The 20,283-nt window shown below is 36.9% G+C and overlaps 1 protein-coding gene across 2 annotated transcripts in view; it reads right to left on the bottom strand.

The window, feature by feature from the left end:
- TTN (titin) overlaps positions 1-19,897 on the bottom strand; it is a 271,719-nt gene extending 251,822 nt beyond the window's left edge. Inside the window, exons 1-13 of one of the 2 annotated variants that reach the window (XM_033112268.1) lie at positions 19,687-19,897; positions 17,321-17,424; positions 14,929-15,132; positions 13,127-13,414; positions 12,560-12,645; positions 12,223-12,467; positions 8,071-8,365; positions 7,557-7,709; positions 6,745-6,882; positions 5,334-5,465; positions 3,813-3,947; positions 3,067-3,204; positions 2,461-2,598 (exon numbers count right to left, since the gene is read on the bottom strand). In XM_033112268.1, the coding sequence (XP_032968159.1) occupies positions 2,461-2,598; positions 3,067-3,204; positions 3,813-3,947; positions 5,334-5,465; positions 6,745-6,882; positions 7,557-7,709; positions 8,071-8,365; positions 12,223-12,467; positions 12,560-12,645; positions 13,127-13,414; positions 14,929-15,132; positions 17,321-17,411 (2,043 nt within the window). In that variant the 5' untranslated portion in view covers positions 17,412-17,424; positions 19,687-19,897. Of the gene's footprint in view, positions 1-2,460; positions 2,599-3,066; positions 3,205-3,812; positions 3,948-5,333; positions 5,466-6,744; positions 6,883-7,556; positions 7,710-8,070; positions 8,366-12,222; positions 12,468-12,559; positions 12,646-13,126; positions 13,415-14,928; positions 15,133-17,320; positions 17,425-19,686 lie in introns of those variants that run through there. The other variant, XM_033112266.1, reaches the window with a different exon arrangement.
- Positions 19,898-20,283: the final 386 nt, after the last annotated feature.

The following is a 20,283-nucleotide window of genomic DNA, read 5'->3' as shown; positions in this document are numbered from 1 at the left end:
ACAGTTTGCAAAGGAATTGCTCTTTTAAAGAAGCAAACTAGCTGATGGGGCTTTACGTTATGATTCTAGGCAACACCTGGAAAGAGCACACTGCAAAAATCACATCACCACAGGCCTCGGTGCTCTTTAAAAGTAACACTGGAATATTTTATTCATGTCCAGTTTTCTTTTCTGCTGCTGTGAAGAGAATTTAGAGTGTATCTGAAATGGTTTTCAAGTATGCTACCTGTATATCTGTTAAAATTATTATCTGAACCATTTAAGATTTTTAAAAAACTGAGGGATTTTTGAGATGGAATTGGGCTTTTAGTGATCATGGGTTTTCTCCAGTGCTTCCTTCTAAGAAGCTACAATATAATTAATTTGCCTTGAAGAATTATAAATGCCATCTTCAGATTGCATTTTAGAAGAAACTATAAAACATATGTGAGGCTTAGATGAGTTAAGTTTGTTCATCTGTTTATTTGTTTCTTGTCTTTTTAACCATATGGGCTATTAGTTTATTTTAATTTTATAGATGTTTTAAAATGTTAACATATTGAACAGATAATATGTATATACATTATATCATTATATACTACATAATACATTATATAATATATATTACCTTATATGTCATGTGTACATATGTATATATTTACACGCATATATTTACATGTAATGTATATCTATTATTACATGTAGTCTACCAGCTACGAGGTAGTCAGGTTAAGTTTTAGTTTTACTTTAACAACGACAAACTTAGGCTCAAAGAAATTGTAATTTGCCAACTGAAATATATAGATCTTGCTCTTAATTTAAAACTTACACAAGAAAAAGTTTAATTACAGTAGGATATTTTAAATTGGGGAAGCATCTATATATTTTTCCCTGAGTTAATGTATATCAAATCTATATACATATGTCGTTTGGTGGACAACTGAAAATGTATACCCTATGCTGATAGCTGCTTTTACTTCTCCATGGACCCCAACATCCCTCACATTTTTGGAACCTAGCTAAGCAAGAAGAATAATTGGACAAGGAGACCCCCAACTCATACCAGTTAAATGCTGAGACTTAATTTAGGAGACACCAAGAAAAGTGTTATTTAATCTGGATTTTCACTACTAGAAATGCTAACTGTTCCACTGGAGAAACTGGGCTGAATCTGTCGCTAATGTTTTGCTGGCCAGTTAAGCAGGTAAATGGAACATGAAGAGCACAATGACTCATGATGGATGAAAGGTTATGAGAGCTGATGACGATGAAATGGGATGAAACAATGCTTTTCACCTCCATAGCATCAGTTTTCATCTTCTCACGAATAAGTTGTATCTGTTCTTGCTTAATAGCAAATCCTTCTCTAGTCCTGGTCAGTGTGGCTAGTTCAGTAGATTTTGCAGTGGTAACTATTACTTTGGGTACAGACATTTTTGCAGCTTCCACTCTTAACTAATTTTTAACAACAAAAATAAGATAGTCAAATTTACATGGTCCAGAACAAACAAAAGTTTAAATATAATCACTCACCAAGCATGCTACATACTAGAATTCTATCTTCTATGAGACTTTTGAAAGGCTGATAGGCCATTCAATATTTGACTTGGGTACATATTTTAAAAGGTGATCTTAAATCATGTCTTAGAAAAAAAAAAAAACCCCAAAAATGTAGAAATAGAAAACAACACTGGGAAATACAGACAGGACTCCACCATGATGCTAAAGAAATTGAAAAACTTTAGTTGCTAATTTCCAAAAACTGTATTAGCAATAAAGAATAAAATTAGGTAAACAGCCCATTTGGGATAAGTGTCATGGGAAATAAGTTAATTCATGGAAATTTCATAGCTACAAACAACCTTTTCATGGCTTATGTGTATTTATTCTGATTGGTTAATTCCTTCCGTAGATTTTAATATTTATCTTGTTTAGTTTTAGTGGAAACTACTGCAGCAGGCACTACCATTTTTTTCAGCTTTTTTTCCCTCATCTGATATTTATGGGGGGAAGGGGGAGCAGGGAAGATAATGTTTCACATGAAGAAAATTATGGGTAATTTCCTGAAATAAGTCCATACTCTACAATGTAATATACTGAATTCATGACCCCCTCAAAACATACATCTTTTTGACAGTAAGATTCATCATTTACACATATATTTATGTGCATGGAGTATATTAAAATTAGCCTGCATGCAATTTCAATCATTTTCTGGAGAATTTCTAAATGTTAATAATAAAAAATGGAAAATAATAGTAAAGAGATCAGTGGGGAAAGGATTATGTAGTGATATTAACAATAATAAATAATTTGACTTTTTGCTTTCCAATTGCTTAATCATCTAAAAAGCAAATTAGGTTAATAGTGTCTCAAACATAAGAAATTCCAAGATTTGGTATTAATGTATTATAGTAGGATTTCACATGAGATTTGGTATTAATGTATTATAATAGGGGACTTCACACTTAGAATAGTCACCTTTCCATGAGAAACTTGAATTTGTTCTTGTCTAGTAGCCATTCCTTCTCTAGTTCTCAATATTGTTTCTTGTTCTTTGGCTTTAGCAGTGGCAACTGCTATTGTAGACAAGGCAGTTTTCTCAGCTTCCCTTCTCATCTGATTATTACAGTAAAATCAAGTTTTAAATTGTACAGGGCTTCAGACACACATGGTATGACCCATCCCCCCTCCTAGTGAGGATGCAAGATGATGTTATTGAGGGTTCACTACACAAGAGAAGTTAACTTTTACTTGGCAATGTTTGTTCACACTGACTAGGAGTCACAAAACTCAGAAATGTTAACTCCAGATTATTCCACTTGTTGCTTTTCAAAATCAGGCTAAATATGCTAATCTTCATGCAAAGAATAATGGTGAATAAAATGAATTACAAATGTTACAGATGGATGAAAATCAAATGTGCAGATAAAATTAATGGGAAGCAGTCACACATTTACCATTTTGTTTTAGTTTGGGATTCAAAAAGGAAAATACAGATTAATAATTCATACCACATCATAGTTAATGATTTACTAGAAATCAGTTTCAAGATGAACTTTTCCCATCTCAAATATCTGTATTCACCTTTTCCTGAGTTATTTGAACTTGCTCTCTTTTGGTAGTGATGCCTTCTCTACTTCTTGATACTAAATCTTGTTCTTTGACTTTGGGAGTGGCAACTATGACTTTAGGTACCACTGTTTTCCTAGTTTCTTTCCTTATCTGGTCACATGACAAAAAAAAATAAATGAGAAAATGGTCATTACATTTCATACAGCCTATAATAAAAGAAACTTAGGTCAAAACTGAGAAAGGAAGCAGAATTTCTTCCTAGTCAAGGACATTTTAATCACACTTTAGTATATCACTTGAGTTGCTTTGATCATCCATACTGCTTCATTAGCAAAAATATTTTTTTTAAATCAAGTCTAAAAGGAAAAATATGTGATTAGCAATAAAAGAACAAAGGATGCATTTCTGTTTCTCTCAATATTCTTTTTATAATCTATAGGAAATCCAATAGAGCCATAAATAACACATACTTTTGTATTTTGTCAATTGACTTGCACACTGGAGTCTACTTCAATAGGAAGACATTATAGGGAAATATAATATCACATTAGTAACAATCAAAAGAAAGTCTGAAGGTTAGGAATGAAAAGTGGCAGTGAAAGCTAGATAGGTGGCAAAAAGTTCACGAGAGGTTTTGAAGTTTTTCTATTTGAGTTATAAGGAAAGGTGAAAGAGTGATGATTAACATGAGGAAAATATAGGTGGCTTGCAAGTGAAATGATACAAGAGTGAATTTCACACCAGCAGTAAGTCATCACCTTTTCATGAGTTATGTGTATTTGATCTTGTGTGGCAATTTCTTCTTGAGCTCCCAGAATTGTTTCTAGTGTTGTGGGCTTTGCAGTGGCAACTACCACCATGGATGCAGCAGTTGTCTCAGCTTTCTGTGTTATCTGATTTTCAGAGTAAAATAAAGACTTGAGTTTCAAAATGCACAAAAGAAATGGCAAGATATCCTTGTAACATTCAGGAGAATACAGAACACTTAGCAGTGAGACAGAAAATATCACATTTCCATTTTAGAAGTCTACACTTGAATTTAAAACAGAGACTTTTGTTTTCCTAAGGAATGGGCTTCTTTATCCCCCCCTACCCCTTAGCGACTGTCCTCGAACTGAAAAGGTCTCATCTTTGAGACATGTTGACATGTTATGGAACCCAGTGAGCGGCCACTGGCAAATGGCTGGGAAACTATACAAGTCAGGCTGAACTTGCCAGCATTGCAATGGCAACAGGAATTTCTATGCCCTTGATTATAGAACATAGGCTTCTTGTGCATTCAAAGTCTCTGACTCACTATAAGGAGAGGGAAATTCATCTGGCAGCCATTGGCCAGCCTGTTAAGTACAGAGGGTGCCAAAAAAATGTGTACACATTTTAAGAAAGGAAAACTGTATTAAAATTGTAATACTCAATATACTGATAACAAAAGACGAATACAAGTTATGTTTGACTTCTGCAATTACAAGAGGTGCTCAAAGTGGTTACCATCAGCGTTCAGACACTTCTCATTACGGTGAACTACTGCTTAAACAACGTTGACCATCTCTTACAATGTGTATATATATTTTTGGCACCCCCAGTATACAGTGTTCTCAACTGGATCTTTTTTAAAAAGTAGCTCTGGGATCATCAAAGAGTGTAAGATCAAGAGAGGTGAGCACAGGAGTTACCCCTACCCCCCAACATGAAAGAATTCAAAATATATGCTTCTTTTCTGGCACTCTAAGGTTTGATTTCACACATGAGACAGAAGGAATTTTAGTGACCTCGAGGTTGTTTTCACATATCTCTATGGCACAAGAGCAGAAAACACTTTTAGGTCCTAGTTTATCAAGCAGCAATTAAGACAGTTTTTTGAAGAAGTACTAGTCTTCCCTGATGTTCAATATTTCCTCATTTTCCCTGGATATTTAGTTGGAGGGTTCGTGACTGGTGTGCATGTGTGCACACATATGTCTTACAATTATGCAGTTCGTGTGTTATAACCTAAGTGACTGAGGGCTCAGGCTATGTGAAAAATGTGACTGTATCAGTGGGTAACTAGACTGGGGTAAGAGCTAGTTTCCATTTAAGTATGTTCTAGAAATGTCATGGAAAAGTGCGCAATGAGTACAGAATTTCTGTCATGAAAGGGTTTCAATACTAGCCGTAGAGAAACAACAAAAAGAACATACACAAAAGACTCCTCCATTTAGAGTTTTTGATTATAGGGCACAGGCAGCTAGATGGAATGTATATGTCAACAAACTACAAGGTATTTACAAAATGGAACTTACTGTTTCTTGAGTTATTTGTTTTTGTTCTTGTTTTGTAGTAATTTCTCCAGAAATTCGAGTTTCTTGTTCTTTGGCTTTAGTTGTGGAAATTACTACTTTTGGTACAAATGCTTTTTCAGTTTCTTTTCTTATCTGAAATCAATGATAAAAAGAAAACCTTATTGCCTCCTGATCTCTAATGGAAGTGACATAATGTTTATTAAATATAACAAAATAGGAATTTGAAGAAAAAAGTAAAGTTCTTTTTCTGGAGGTATCACTAAATAAAACAAAATTATTTCATTTTTATTAATATGACCATGCTATTTTTCTGTTTATACCATAACTTAGGGGAAAAAAAGTTGCATTCAATACTGTTTGCTTTGAATTGGAGAGTTACTGTCTTCTTTGAAAAGACGTATAATTTTTATAAATAGATATATAGCAGTATTATTCCATGCCACTTCTGTGAGCTAAAGGTGAGCATAGGATATCAAAATGGAAAGCCTTAGAAATAATTTTGTCTGAGCCTTTTATTTTATATATGAGAAATCAAATATGGACAATTTGCAGTCTGCCTTTATACAAAATTTTTGCTTTGAAAATTTTCCTAAATATTGTCATGATTTGAAATATCAAGACTTACTTTTCTAAAATTGAGATCTCATGAGGAGAAAATTTTTGTGCATATTCCAGGCAAAAGGTTTTCCAAATCCTTAACCCCCTGAAGGATATTGTATTGGATCTGGACTGCAAAGATGTGTATGTTGGGGTGTCAATAGAGGGAATGTGTTCCCCATTTGCCTCTTTGCCAATCTCAAACATCATCACTAAAATTCAAGATCTCAGAGTGGAAAGAAACTTGGAAGTTTATCTCCTCAAACCACCCAACTGACAATTGTCTCCACTGGCCAACAGCCCTACCAATTGGCCTTATCTAATCTGTCCCTGAATTCCTCCCATCATGGGGCTGTCCTTTTCACTTTTTCTGGTCATTTGATCTAAGAAGGTCATGCTGTCCATTCCACTTCAAATCCATATTTAAATGTTCTCCCAAAGACTCGGAAAGCAGTTATTAAGCAATGTGTGTTCAGGGCTCTTTGCCACACTTCCCTGTTTCTACCTTAGCATCTATTTGTCCTCCCTGGTTTTACCTCCTTCACTGTCAAATATTTAGGTAGTGCATCCCTAGAATGTGGATGAGACCCCTCTTCCTACTCCCCATTGGTGTTCCCAGAGATCCTTTTGTTGGCATGAGGGAAGCATGCGGTAAACTCTAAGGTACTCCGATATCTAGTACTGAGGAATACACAGATACAATCTGTGATAACAATCTTGTTGCCCGAGAAACAAAACCCTTCACCGTAAACATTATTATATGTGTTGACACAGGTAATAGCAACAATAACTTCACATCCAAAAACATTCTCACCTGTTCATGAGTTACGTGCACCTGCTCTTGTTTTGTTGTAATTACTTCTTTGGTTCTTGATTTCAATTCTTGTTCCTTGGCTTTTTCGGCAGCCACTACTACTTTAGTTACGGCAGTCTTCTCTGCCTCCTTTCTTACCTAATTTTCATAGAGGAAAGGGAGGAAATACTTTAATGCACCTTTTCTAAAAAGTTACAATGATAAATCAGAATAAAGACATAAATGTCACACAAGAGGGGATAAGGAGGAAAGCTAGAATGATTTTCAACTATAACAGAAAATCTATTCAAACATGAGGTGGGAAATTATCCTAGATTTATAACACTTTTCAGCCATGAATCAAATGTCACGTTTATTTTGAGGAATGTAAAAGCAAAGGTCTTTGGGGGAGCTCAGAAAAAAGTAATGTCTGCCTGAAATAATGGTTTCCATGCCTGGCTCTTAAAGTGCCTGGGCTCTCGATCGACTGGTCTGGAAGCACCCCTCTGAATGCACGCATACCTGCCTTGTTTAGCTGACTTTCTGAGTCACCTTTTGCCTGTCTCGACCCAGGAGTGCTTTGGTACTTTGTACCCCTTGTCTGACCTCCTGTATTGACTTTCTGATCGCTTGCCTGCCTACCTGCCTGACACAGACCAGTATTTATGGTATTTATATCTTGCACACCTTTGTTATCTCAGATTACTTTTTTCTCAGAAAGTCCTAAAAGTCCAGGCCACAGGAGGCTCAATGCTGTCCTCAAAATGCTTGGAGCATTGGCTCGTCATGGCATCTCGGCACACAAAGCTCCGTGCGGATGGCCTAACACGTACCTGGTCTTGAGCAGGTTGGACGTGCACAGCCGTCGTGGTTGTCCTCTGAGCAGTCTGCTCTACAGCGCTGGTAACTGGTTCTCTCACTCTGGCCATGTCAACAGCAGCAACAACAGTCGCAACAGCTGCACTTTTGTCAGTTTCTTGTTTCACCTGCATTAGACATGACCACGTCCATCACTTTTTAAAATGACATGCCCAAAAGAAAATACAAAAGCACGGCAGAAATTGAGCTACGTAGAGTTAAATATACACATGCAGATGCGTTTCTCACTGCCAGAAGAGGTATGGATCGTTAAAAAAACCTGTATTTTCTGAAAAACCTCACAGTTAGAGCCTTTGTCCCAATTAAAAATGCCTTTACAAAGCACGACCCCAATTTGGTTTTCAGTTTCTGTTAGATTCTTATGTTCATAATCACAACCTAGACAGACTGAGTTTCATGACACGATCCTGGTTGGAGAAACGAGAATGTGAAAGGAAGAAACATTAAACAAAACAGCTCTGACAATACCTCTGTAGCACCAGTAGCCACAGCCCCTGCCGCGAACGCAGCTCCACTGGTGGTCATTTGCTCCTGGACCCCATATCTCCCTTCCCATCTCTCTTCTGTCCTGATCTGAGTAGAGCTCGTCATCATAGATTCTCTCATCTCAGCCTCGGTTGAAGCCATGTAGCCCTCTTGCTTCCAAGGGGGAGGCACTTCCGGGCCTAGGGCCATGGTGGATGTCTGAGTCTTACGCATGAGTGATGGAGACTTAACAGATCTGATGGGGGACGTGGAGATCCTCCCAGCTGGAGACACGGGCCTGAAAACCAAACAGCAGAGGTCAAGAACCCAAGTCAAGGAACTCCTCTCTGGGCCATCAGATTTGAATAACAGCAGAAAAGTCTGGACATGTTTAATTTAATACAGTTTTTAAATGGGTGTCTCAATAACCTATTCAGAGGCAAATAATGCCCTTGAAAGTAATTTGTTTTAAATCTCAGGAAGCCTCACTCTTACCTGCTAGAACTCGAGAATCAGCCTTAATTCTAAGCTAAAGAATTTTGTGCTCGCCTCACCGTCTCACGTTTTAAAAAGTCAAGACAGCAGAAGGTGCTTCCTTGAAATACAGCCAAAGAAAGGCCATGGCAAATATAATAATCACAACTCTAAATTTCTCTATACTCCCAATTCTCGGGGGTGGTATCAAATACGTATTGAATAAAGAAAGGTTTCTGTAATCAAAATGCATGTGCAACTCTAGGCTAAACAAGTTAAACCTTTATTATTTCCCTGTAGGACTTCCCACAGCCTTCATTATGCTCACATGCCTTGTGAGTCTCCAGGATAGGAGATGCTTTCTCAAAACTTTTTGGGGTGTAGGCTGTACATCGCACTTTGGAAACTGCTGTTCTAATCAATGTGTTGTGGATTGCTCTTTTAAGTTTTCTTATATTTATTTATCTTCACCCTCGTTGTATTGTACCCTGGACTTCTTTTAAATATCCTTATAATTACTGTGGTAACTGCCTAATTTAAAACCTAAGAAAGCTATGGCTTTTTTTCTTAAATTAAATCGATAAAGTAGCTTCTTCCAAAATAGTTTTTATTACTTCTTACATGTATCCAAAGTTCAATAGCATCAGTTGAAGAATCAGGGTGCTAAACCCGGGCATATATAGACAAAAAGACAGTTGCTGATCGATAGCAACAATTCTAGGGGTTGGTCAACTATTTTAAGATAGTTTTTCATAATTTAATTCTTAGTCAATAAGGTGTATTGCATTTTACCCTCTAGGTGGCAGTATTGCCTTATCATTGCATTTAACTACTGCATATTGTTTACCCAAGTATTCTGGCACTACTTATACTGATCATAAGTGAAAAATTTATTCTAATTAAGGCTCAAGGTACAGTTGATATCTGCTCTAAATTATAGGGTAACCTAACATCAGTACAATATTAACCAGTTTCATGAAGAAGTGTTTAATCATTTTCTTGAAGAAGGTTTTTTTGGTAAAAATCAATTTACATTTTATAAATGAAGTTGTAATCAACTAAAGGAAGATCCAGGGGAATGCGTCTCTATTTTGAAAGTGACTGCCTTAGAAATATAACAAAGACCAGTTTAGACTAATGTAAGGTCTACACCAACTGAAGAAAAGCAAAGTGACATGTATTTCCAAGTTGTAACCTGTGTCTTACTCTTGCTGTACCTAGTAAAGTGGGTTTAATTCAAAAAGAGTTAAAGACATGATTAGCATGACTTGAGTGATTAGCAGCAGGTAGCTAGCCCATAACTGTGAAAATCAATGTAATTTGCGTCATTATAGAAAAGCGCTTATTTCTGCTCTTACAATAAAAAATAATCACCTGGTCACAGCTAGATACAATGCACCTTATTCAATGGAATACATTTGCCTTACTCTATAACAAAAATCAAGATTAAACCATGAGACATTTTAAGAAGTAGTCTATCTTGGGTAACAATTATTTTCTCTACAAATTGATATTTTTATTTCTTAATTATTTTAAAGAAAATTTTGGTGGCTAAGTAATTGGGATTGTTGTTAATGAACACTCAAAACTGCTAAGACAGTCAAAATGCTCCAACGAATCAGGGAAGCTCTGTAATTCTAAATGACTCTTAGGCTTAAATTCAAAATATGGTGAGGTTGTTATCTCCCCCAGAAATCACATTTGCCTGTCTTGTGATTTCATGGTGTGCAAACTGGGGTTAGTCTGAGTCAGAACACTTTTTATATTTCTTAGCTAGATATGTTTTTTAAAATGAGCTCTGTGTTCAACCTTCATATTAGTGTTTGCCAACACCTTTAATTTTTAAAGTGTAAAATACAATAAAGATTGGAAAATATCTAGCATATTTTTTAAAAATATATTTATTGGACATTTACATTGTTTCTTGTGTGAAATGCTTGTCTTCTTTTTTTTTTTCCATTTGTGCTGCTTGTTTCTTCCTTTAAAATTAATTTGTGGAAATTTGTTGATACCTTTGGCATATTAGCTCTTTGTCAGTCATAATGCTGCAAACATTTCTCCCAGATCTACTGTTTACATTTTCCTTTTTTATGGGATCTTACCTAGCATCAACATGTATAGTTGTGCAGGTTATACACTGTTTCTAAGCTTGTACTGTTTACACTGCTGCCATTGTATAAGTGTTAAAACACTTTTATGACAGAGGCAATGAAATATCTTGAGAAAGAGCCACCTTTAAAATGTTTTCAGAAATGCCTGTTTGGTTTAGCTATGACCTTGCTGTTGTCATACATAAATTTTTATTTTTATATAGTTGAATCTGTAGATCTATTTTTAAAAGCTCTCCTCCACAAATGCAGTCCCAATTTTTTTCTCATTGTTTTGGTTTTTATTTTTTTAATTTAGCTCTCAGGCAAGCTAAGGTTTATTTTGTAAATGGTGTGAGGTAGAGGTTAATATTTGTTTTCTTCCAAATGGATAGCTAGCTAATTGGTCCAGCATTCTTCATAAAGTAAAATATCCTTTTCCCCACTGAACTTAAAAGTCACTGATTAAAAATTGAATTTCCTGGGTACTTGAATTTATTTCTACTCCCTGTTCTGCTCCTCTGATATATTTTCTATTCATTTACCAATACCATACTGTTTTGATTATATTAACTTCACAGTGAGTTTGAATATTTTTTAAGTCAACTATCGGCTTATTACTCTTCTTTTAAAATTTTTCTTGGCAGGGGAACTTTCTCTATGTTTTAAAATTTCTTTTATATTGGTCAAGAAACACTTTTCTGTTTGCTCCAAACTTTGCACATTTTTCAGTTCATCACATTAAAAACTTCAGCATGTTAAGCAAAATGCCAAAGTTTCAAATCCGCTATAGATACTTTACACTTGATTCTATAGTTTCTGAGTGCTGATGATACATGCTCACTTTCTAAAATACCTCCAAATGAACTAAGCATAGAAACCCATTTTATTTTTTAGGTAAAATAACATAAGCATATGCAAAATATTTAGAAGGTTTTACTTATTATCAGAGCAAAAGAACATTGGTATAATTATTTTATGTTTGCAAGTATTTTCAATTAATTATCTCATTGAATCCTTACAACACACCATGAGATCATTCTTGTTATGATTCTCTTTAATTTACGAACGACACAACTAAGACCTTAAATAAATTATTTAAGTTTTTTGCTTCAGTCACCTATATATACAACTAGGGATGATAATTCTGAGAGGTTGCTATGAATATTTAATAAGATAGTGTACATAGAGTGCCAATCAAATGTCCACTAAAAAAGTGGTCAATATATATTAGCAACTATTTAATTATTATAATTATTTTCCTAAATCCCATTGGTAGCAAACTATCAGGCTAACTGAATGCAGCGCTTCCAACCGATTTGGTGCTATTCTCATTTCACTGTGCTTTTTCTTGGCCCTTAAAGCAGATATTTATTAAATAGTATACAAATAAGTATTCACAATTAGAGTTTATGAAGTTCCCCAATTTACCTGTGGACAGTGAGGATTTGTGAAAATCACATTCAGTACCTTTTTGGTTTACCTCCTTTATCACATGCTACATTTTTTTATTGCTTCCTTCTATTCCTCTCTTATTGGATGAAACCTAATAAAAAAAATACAGAATGACCTGATGTCTTTTCAAAGGCTTTACCTGACTGGAGATGGGGTCGGGGCCCGGACGTGTCTGACCGGGGAAGGGGAGTGTCTTATTGGCGATGGGGACTGCTGTCGAGTCAATTGTGCTTTGGCAGCAATGGATGGTGGTGTGGGAGACCTCGACTTCGGCTTGGGAGGTATCCTGGGAGGTGTCTTATGTGGCAGCTGTTGCCCAGTGGCACCATCTATGACCATCTCAACTGTTGCAATTGATCTGGCATCAAAGTGGGCTTCAATCTTCTGTAAAAAGATAAAAACAAAGAACACGTTGAGGAGGAAGTCGGTGAAGCAGCAATCTGAAAGGCTGGAAAACCGACAGTATAGAAAAATACCTTTTCAATTCGGGTTTGTCTTGTTTCTGAAATTTGAGCAGTCGAAATAATTGTCTTTGTCTTTTTAGCGGGTACTACTTCTTCACCTGTAGGAAGGACAGATAAATATTTAGGAGGACATAGGATGCCTCATTTTTAAAGGGATTATGTTAGTTATGACTACAAAGTCAATCAGATTTTCTAGGTGTCCCAATAGAGGAAAATGCAGAAAGTTTGTATGAATATAAATTAGGTTTAAAAATAGAAAATGTTCATTATTAGATAAGAATTTATTTAGAACCATTCTTTTAAAATTCTATTATTTGCCAATAACTTGAAAACGTAGATGGCAATCGAAATACTTTCCAATTTCTAATGGGGTTAATAACCACAGATTGCTTCAGTGATTCCGAGCTCCTGCCTAGAATCTCAGAGACATTTCTTTTTAAGGGTGTTGAAAAGCCAGCTTTGATTTCCGCTCACAGCATCTTCAGGCCTCAGAGAGGAGTCGGGGGGTACCCCGGCCTCACTTTGTCCTAAATCAGTGCTCTCCCTTTCTCCCTGTTCCTCAGCTTCCATTATTAGTACCTTGAACCAGCAATTCGGCAGTTGAAGTAGCTCTTCCAACGCTATTGGTAGCATTTACTGAATAGGTCCCGGAGTCTTCGGGGTATGCTTCCGCAATCAGTAAGCTGTAGAGGTCGCCTTCTTGGGAAATTTGAAAATCAAGGGAGCTCTGAATTTCAGCTCCATCCCGGTAGAACTTCACCACAGGTGTAGGGATTCCCGTCACTTTCACTTGGAGTCGCACTTGGCTTCCTTGTCTCACGGTCATGCTTTGCAGTCGTTGAGCGAAGTTGGGTGGTGCTGTCTCCGCTGCAGGGGGAAGAGAAGAAAATCAGGACGGCCAGCCAGGGTGCTCCCTACAGGCTATTTTTAAACAATCACAGCTCTGATTGCAAAGCCAGGTGATGACTTGCTGAACCAAGCATCCTTGACTGTCCTTGAGCCCAGCTCATCCAGCAGGTGACAGGAAGAATGGAGCCAGGAGACAACAGAAGGCAATCCTGCCACCATATTCTATTTTACTTGCTTTGTTTTGTTTAGCAGTTCTAGACCACTACATTTATAAACAATTTTTTTTAAAGAAAAAGCCTAGATCTTATTATAACATTTCTAGAGAATCTGCCTGGCACTTCCTCCCAATCTCACATCTAGCACTGTATTGACATGTTAAGGCAACTTTTCATATTTCACTAAGTTGCACTAAAATTAATTCCAATAGTTGGTGTGATGGGTGCTCCTGTGACTTACAGAATCATCAAATTTTAATTCAATTTTAAAAAGCCTAAATCGTCTCCAACTTGATCACTAGTCCAATAACCCAAATACCTACTTGCATTTAAAATATTAATCCAAATAATGACATGACTTAATGTTAGTTATGCTATAGAAAGGGGATTGTTTTGGTTAATCGTGCTGAAAGAAACTTTTTATGAAATAAATGTGAGGGGTGAATGGTATTAATTTTGAGATGTTTTTGAGTAATAAACAATAGCAGATGCTGTCAACTCTGTGTGTTTTCCATGTCCGAATTTTCCGGACACGTGTTAAAATCCATACCCGATGTTACCTGATGTGCCTTCTGTTTAGGTCACATATAGCCCTATACTTGAACAGCGCTAAAGGCGTGGTTTATCAGATAAACATATATAACTTACGCAGCTTGTGAAAGTTATTGTTATATAATGTGTAAAATAATACAATGTTCTATGTATCGCTGTCTTACCAGGAAGTAAAAAATGGAGAAAAATAACAGAGGCCGTGAAGATTGGTGATAACTTTTCTGGGGAAACTGTGTCACACATTTGAATCATAAACAAGCATTACCTTTTTTCTGTGCATATTTACCCTGTAATATTTTTAGAAATTGAAAGTAAATGAAGATTATTAAACTTTACAGCCTAGCGTAGTGTTTCTTAAATGGGTAGTTTGTGGGCCATTTGCATCAGAATCTTCTAGGTGCTTGTTAAAAGTGTGAATTCCTAGGGATATACATATTTTTTGTAGGCTTATAAACAAGGTTCCAAGCCTTTCTACTTGCTCAGAGACATAATTTTTAATATTTCCTTAATATACTTTGGAGTGTTTACTAATGTGTATAGAGGAGCTGCATCTCAGCCACCTTTGTGCTACATTTTGAGGGGAAAATTAAATTCCACAAGGCAAACAACTTTGCTACCAATTCAGCCTCCAGTGGGCCCTTCTCTAGGCTGGAGGTACATCTACTTGTGCTCATAGCCCTTTGTGGATACCCTTCCCCCTATTCCAGCGATGTCCTCTGGGGTGGGGGAGGGGGTCAGAGGACAAGCAGGTCCCCTCCTGCCTACCTGTCACGAGAAGCTCAGCAGTACTAGTCGCTTGTCCAGATCCATTGGTGGCTCTCAGGGAGTATCGTCCACTGTTGGCTTTAGCCACGGCGGGGATCGTCAATCTAGCGCGGCCATCGCTAAAGGAGATCTGCACGCCGGGCAGAGTGGAAGTGGAAATCACCTGGCCATCCCTAAACCAGCTCACCTCAGGAACTGGGAAACCTGGAACACAAAGACAATTCACCTTTATGTTTGAGTTGGGCACTAACAAGTCTTCTGCTCTGTCCACTGCCTGGCCTTAACCTCTAAAAGATATCTGGAGGTACTGCTATTTATAGTGAAAACCTACAGCCACACAATAAAAGTGTAAACTTGCAGACCGTTACGACGGTATGTGGGTCCATGTGGAGGCCAGTGGAAGAAATTCAATTTACAGGGAAGGAAACTGAGGCCCAAAGAGGCTCAATGATTTTTTTTCAAGGTCCTTTGTCTATCAGAGGCACACGGAGTACTAGAATTTCCATTTGCTGCCCTCCTGTCCAGAGCAATTTAATAGACATCATTAAAATCATGAAAGGGATTTAAAAAAGGGACGAGCCAAGGGAACTTTGAAATAAAAGGTGACCGTTGTCCTCTTTGAAGACAAGTGAAGAGCAAAAGCAGCAAAGGGATCTAAAAAGTCCTGCCTAACAAGCACAAGAGGACACACTCTCTCTCTTCCTCCTCTGCAGTTTCAAGGACACCGTCTTCTTGAACTGCCCTGCCTTTCAAATGCGCACTCAGTAAAAATGTCAGACCATGAGAGACAGGTTCTTGTATAATGAGAGACAAGGCCAAACCTAGTCTTTCAGAACAACAGGTATAGCTGGACTTACAGGCAGAAAAGCCAATCTCTCTTCACCCATCATAAACTGTGGAGCTAAGAACTACAGGTAAGTAGTTTGATGTTGTAAGTATGTTAAAACTCCGGCAGTCAGAAAGCATGAATAAATTCAGAGCACAGTTTATTTTGCATTAGCATAAAGGCTGGTGATCTATCCTTTAACTGAGGAGGTGAAGATAACCAAGAGAAAGTTTATTTTGGTGTCCTTACATTCACCAATCTCCCACTGTGGCCAAGGGAATAGTTTGACTAATTCATGGGTATCAATTATGTTCATCGGTGCTTTCCTAAGAATTTATTAGCACTTAGCGTGAAGGAACAAAAGCTATGAAGAAGTCAGATTCCAGTACTCCACAAGCAGGCAAAATTCCCACAGATGCCATGTGTGCTCTGCTCAGCTCAGAAGTTACTGAGCCTTACAAAATAAGTGAATTATCTGGAAGTCTGTTGGAGTTTATCATGCATGAGAAGAATTGAACTGGTGTCCATATACATATACATAGAAAATGAAGAATGATTATATATTTGTGCAATGTAAAATAAAGCATTATCCAGTTATGAATAAGATTGGTATGTAAAATAGAAAACAAAAGAAAAGAGAAAAGGAAATCTTATTTTATATCTTTATTATAAGCCATAAAAAAGGGGGACAATGTACTCATGAAGGTGGATCAAGCATGATTTCAAATTTATCCATCTAATTTTATATGATTAGTTATGATACTACAGAAAGAGACAAAAGCGATGAAACAATTTTGAGGTTATTTACAATATAGTTCATAGATTAACCCCATTTTTTCCACAAGATGATATGTCTCAGAAATCATGCATTTTATGGAACCATTCCTAAATTCAGCTATAAAGGAAAAAGAAATAGAAGAAGAAGAAGCAGAAAAAGAAACACAAAAACTTCCTTTTAAATAAAATTATAAGGTCATTGGTTGTTTCTCTTTAATGTACAGACCAGAGTGGCATATACTGTTTTTTGTTGTTATTTCAAACCAATTGGGAAATCTTTTAATTCACTAGAATCACTTAATAACGATTGAATAAAAGAATAAAAGAATTAGGAGTTAGCTCATCACTGAGAGTTCTGCTTCTGAGAAAAGTCACTTGTATTGTTATTTCCCCCCTGAAACAACCGAGGGTCAGGCTACCCGCCCATGGCTGGCCCCTGCTGGGCTTAAGTTCTTGGCTTCCAGTCTGGCTCTGCACATGAGCCCAAAAATAGAATGACCAAATCTGATCCTACTTAACAGCTGGATTCTGACAGCAATTTTAATCCAATGCTAATTATTTTGCTTTGTGGAATTATAAATATGAACAAAACATAGTCAAGCCATTATATTGTCAGCTTTTGCCAGTACCCTGTGAATGGTACATCCTTGTCATGACCCTTCAATAGAGTTGCACCAATTTTACAAAGTGAATGCAGGCCTTAAACTTGAAGTCAAGTCCTAACCACCGAGTTAGCTTACGGGGGAGGAGGCAAAGAAAACAAAGCAAAGCGGTGATGTGCGAGCTTACCACTAATGTGAGCCTCAAAGGTTGCGGTACTACCCTCCAATACCACAACGCTTTGTAACGGCTGCTTAAACGTCGGTGCTTGAGTTGTCATCTTTCCAGGCACTCTGAGAATGAAGAGAAGAGAAATTAGAATGGCACAGCTAAGAAGCTGCTGTGTAAATGACAGAGACACACATTTTCCAAATAGATTGCTCCATTTTCCAATAGATTGCTCCAAATAGATTGCTCTGTGGGCCTAGACTGATGGGTAGGCCTTCTCCTTTGTGGCTTAAATGATCAGTGGGCCTCTGAGTTTACTTGAAGCCTAACAGAGTAGCAAGTGTAAAGGGAAATAAAAAAAAAAAAAAAAACTTAGGCAAGCACAGCAAAGAATGTGCCCTAGTGGTGGAAGAGGGAAATTCAGGTTTGTCAAAGGTGGGAAATGTGGGCTAGAGGTGGAGAAAAGGAAAGCTGGAGTAAGGGGGGGGAAGGGGAGGTTGGGGGGAGGGGGGGAAGTAAGTGGAGGCGGGGAAGAATAATAAAAGAGATGTGTAGAAGTGTAAAATGAATCTTTGCATCAGTTCAATATTTGAGAGACAATTATTAAAAAAAGATTTCTTTCATCCCATTATTTTTCACTCACCGTATCTATATTTATAAATTGGACATAGAGTCTTCAGGCATTTTTTCTTTAAGCAATCCAGGTGATTACTTAAAATAGTCACCAAAACTAAAAATTTGAACTTTGCAATTCCTTTTCTTACTTGCAAATTTTGAAGCCTTGTCAAACATGCTTTTGTAGACAACATACAGTGCTGTCTATTTCTTAGTATTTCTTTATATTGTAACTGCCCAATAAATGTTGCTACTGCTGAAGCAAATATTCAGGAAAATTTAAATTTAAGTGAGTAGGTCAAAATTTATTGTAGATCAGAAAGAGAAATACTGACTTGAGTTTTTAATAAGGAACATTGTGCGAAGTCTGAAAATTGGAATGCTGATGTTAAGTGTAGATGAAATGAAAAGGTCTATGCTTTCAAAACATAAATATTCAAAATCAAAGAAATGAATATGAAATTTGCAGTTAGTCCTTTTGTTAAGTGGAAGAAGGTACTTTGTCTATTAGTTTCAGAGAGATTGTGTTAAGAATTTTCTGATGCATAAATACCTTATTTAATGTAATTATTCCACTATTCTGATATAAAAGCAGATTTTCAATTGTCAATTGCTTCATTACTATTTTTCATATCACTAAAAGTTTTTAGAGCAATAATCTTTCTAGTAATAATTCTGTACCTTATTGTAACTTCATTAAAAAGAAAACAAAACTAGAATTCTCTAAGACAATAAAATTTATATTTAGAAAATTCAGATAAAATCCAAAAGATTTTTGGTGAAATTTTTGTGAAGAACTCCTTATTGTGGCGTGTCTTCAGAACAAATACTTTTTTGTGTGTCTAACTTCTCCTTTTTACAAATTAGTGCGTTTTCTAAAAATAGATGTATTCTTTTATACCATTTATGGTGTACATATGTATGCATTTACAGTTGTTTGCAATTGGTAATCTAATTCCAGGAAGATGGGAAATCAAAGTGTACTTAGACATAAAAAGTCTCTCAAACATTATTTCTTACCTTCCTTAGCATCAACACTTATATAATTTGATTGTGCATTGAATTAAAATACATAAAGAGATTCTGAGTATTTTAGAAAACAATTGCATAGCTTTCCCCCCAAAATTTCTAAATGTATTGCAATTAACTGGCCTAAATTAGTCTTTTCTTCCTATTGTCTGGGTAAAGTTTGTTGCTTTAGCACTTGCTCTTTGGAGGCCTTTGTCTAATTAGGACAGAAGGTATGCACCTAAAATGTCATACTCCCAAAATAAACTCTCCAGCGTTGACTGACAGCAGGCAAGTGTTCTGTCACTGTCCTGCAACTGATAGCTCAGCAGTTGATTCCCTTAAAAAGTCATCAGGGTGTAGCTGATACCACATGCGTTTTATCAGAGCTATTCTTGGTGCGGCTCACTTTATCACTGAATAATATAACCTTGAACATTTTCGAAGACAAAAAGAGTCTATTAAAGAAGCAAACATTTCTATCACCATTTCGGACCTCAACTTTAACACGTTTAGAGTACTAGGTTCATTTAAGCAATGTGAATCTCTGACCCTGCCGACATGCTAAAGCATTACATTTCATCAACTATCCACATATTTTAAAACAGAATTTAACAAGCAGATTCAAATAACGGATTGGCACCAGCAACAAGTAGCTAGACAATCACCTCTACATAGGCATTAGCATACAAAGATAAGACGAGAACTAATTAGAAATTAATTAGAAAGGGACTCTCCCATTAAACAAAAAGATAACTGCTCACCTGATTTCTCAAGAGTGCCGAGAAAGGGTGGGACTAAGCCCAAAGCTGCTTCTGAAACGACGTCCTATCTAGAGTTGGTTTGTTGGACCATCTCTGACATGAATCGGTGAGCCTCTAAACTTAAAAACAAAACTACACAGTCAAGACTGTGTAGTTTTGCTTTTCTATGCAATCCCTACACCCGAGGCGAGGCTGGGAATGCGTGACTGCTGAAGAGCCCGGGTCTGGCCCGGCCCTTATATTTGCCAGATCTGCTGACAGTCCCACATCTTCAGGGCGGGGCTTGGGCTGATTGGCTGCCTTAGGAAAGCATGATGGGAGAGGGACCTATTTGGTTGTGTCACATACCACCTGTTCTTCTGATTGGCAGGGCTAAATTTAGCACCTCAAAAGCGTCTTCACCAAGGAAATAGAACTGTATTTAAAGAATAACTCTGTTGAGGCTTGGAGAAGAGCATTTGTTGCCTGTGTTAAAAATCTGAAAACACTACTCTGAGGAGAATTTCTGACAATAGGAGACCTGTGGGCAGTCATGAACTAGCCCCGAACCTGAGAGCTCTGCCCTGTGAGTCAGGCCCCATTTCTGTCCCCTTCCCC

The sequence above is a fragment of the Rhinolophus ferrumequinum genome, chromosome 8 (assembly GCF_004115265.2).
Source record: "Rhinolophus ferrumequinum isolate MPI-CBG mRhiFer1 chromosome 8, mRhiFer1_v1.p, whole genome shotgun sequence".
Classification (NCBI taxonomy): Eukaryota; Metazoa; Chordata; class Mammalia; order Chiroptera; family Rhinolophidae; genus Rhinolophus; species Rhinolophus ferrumequinum.
This window is presented reverse-complemented; position numbering and strand designations above follow the sequence as displayed.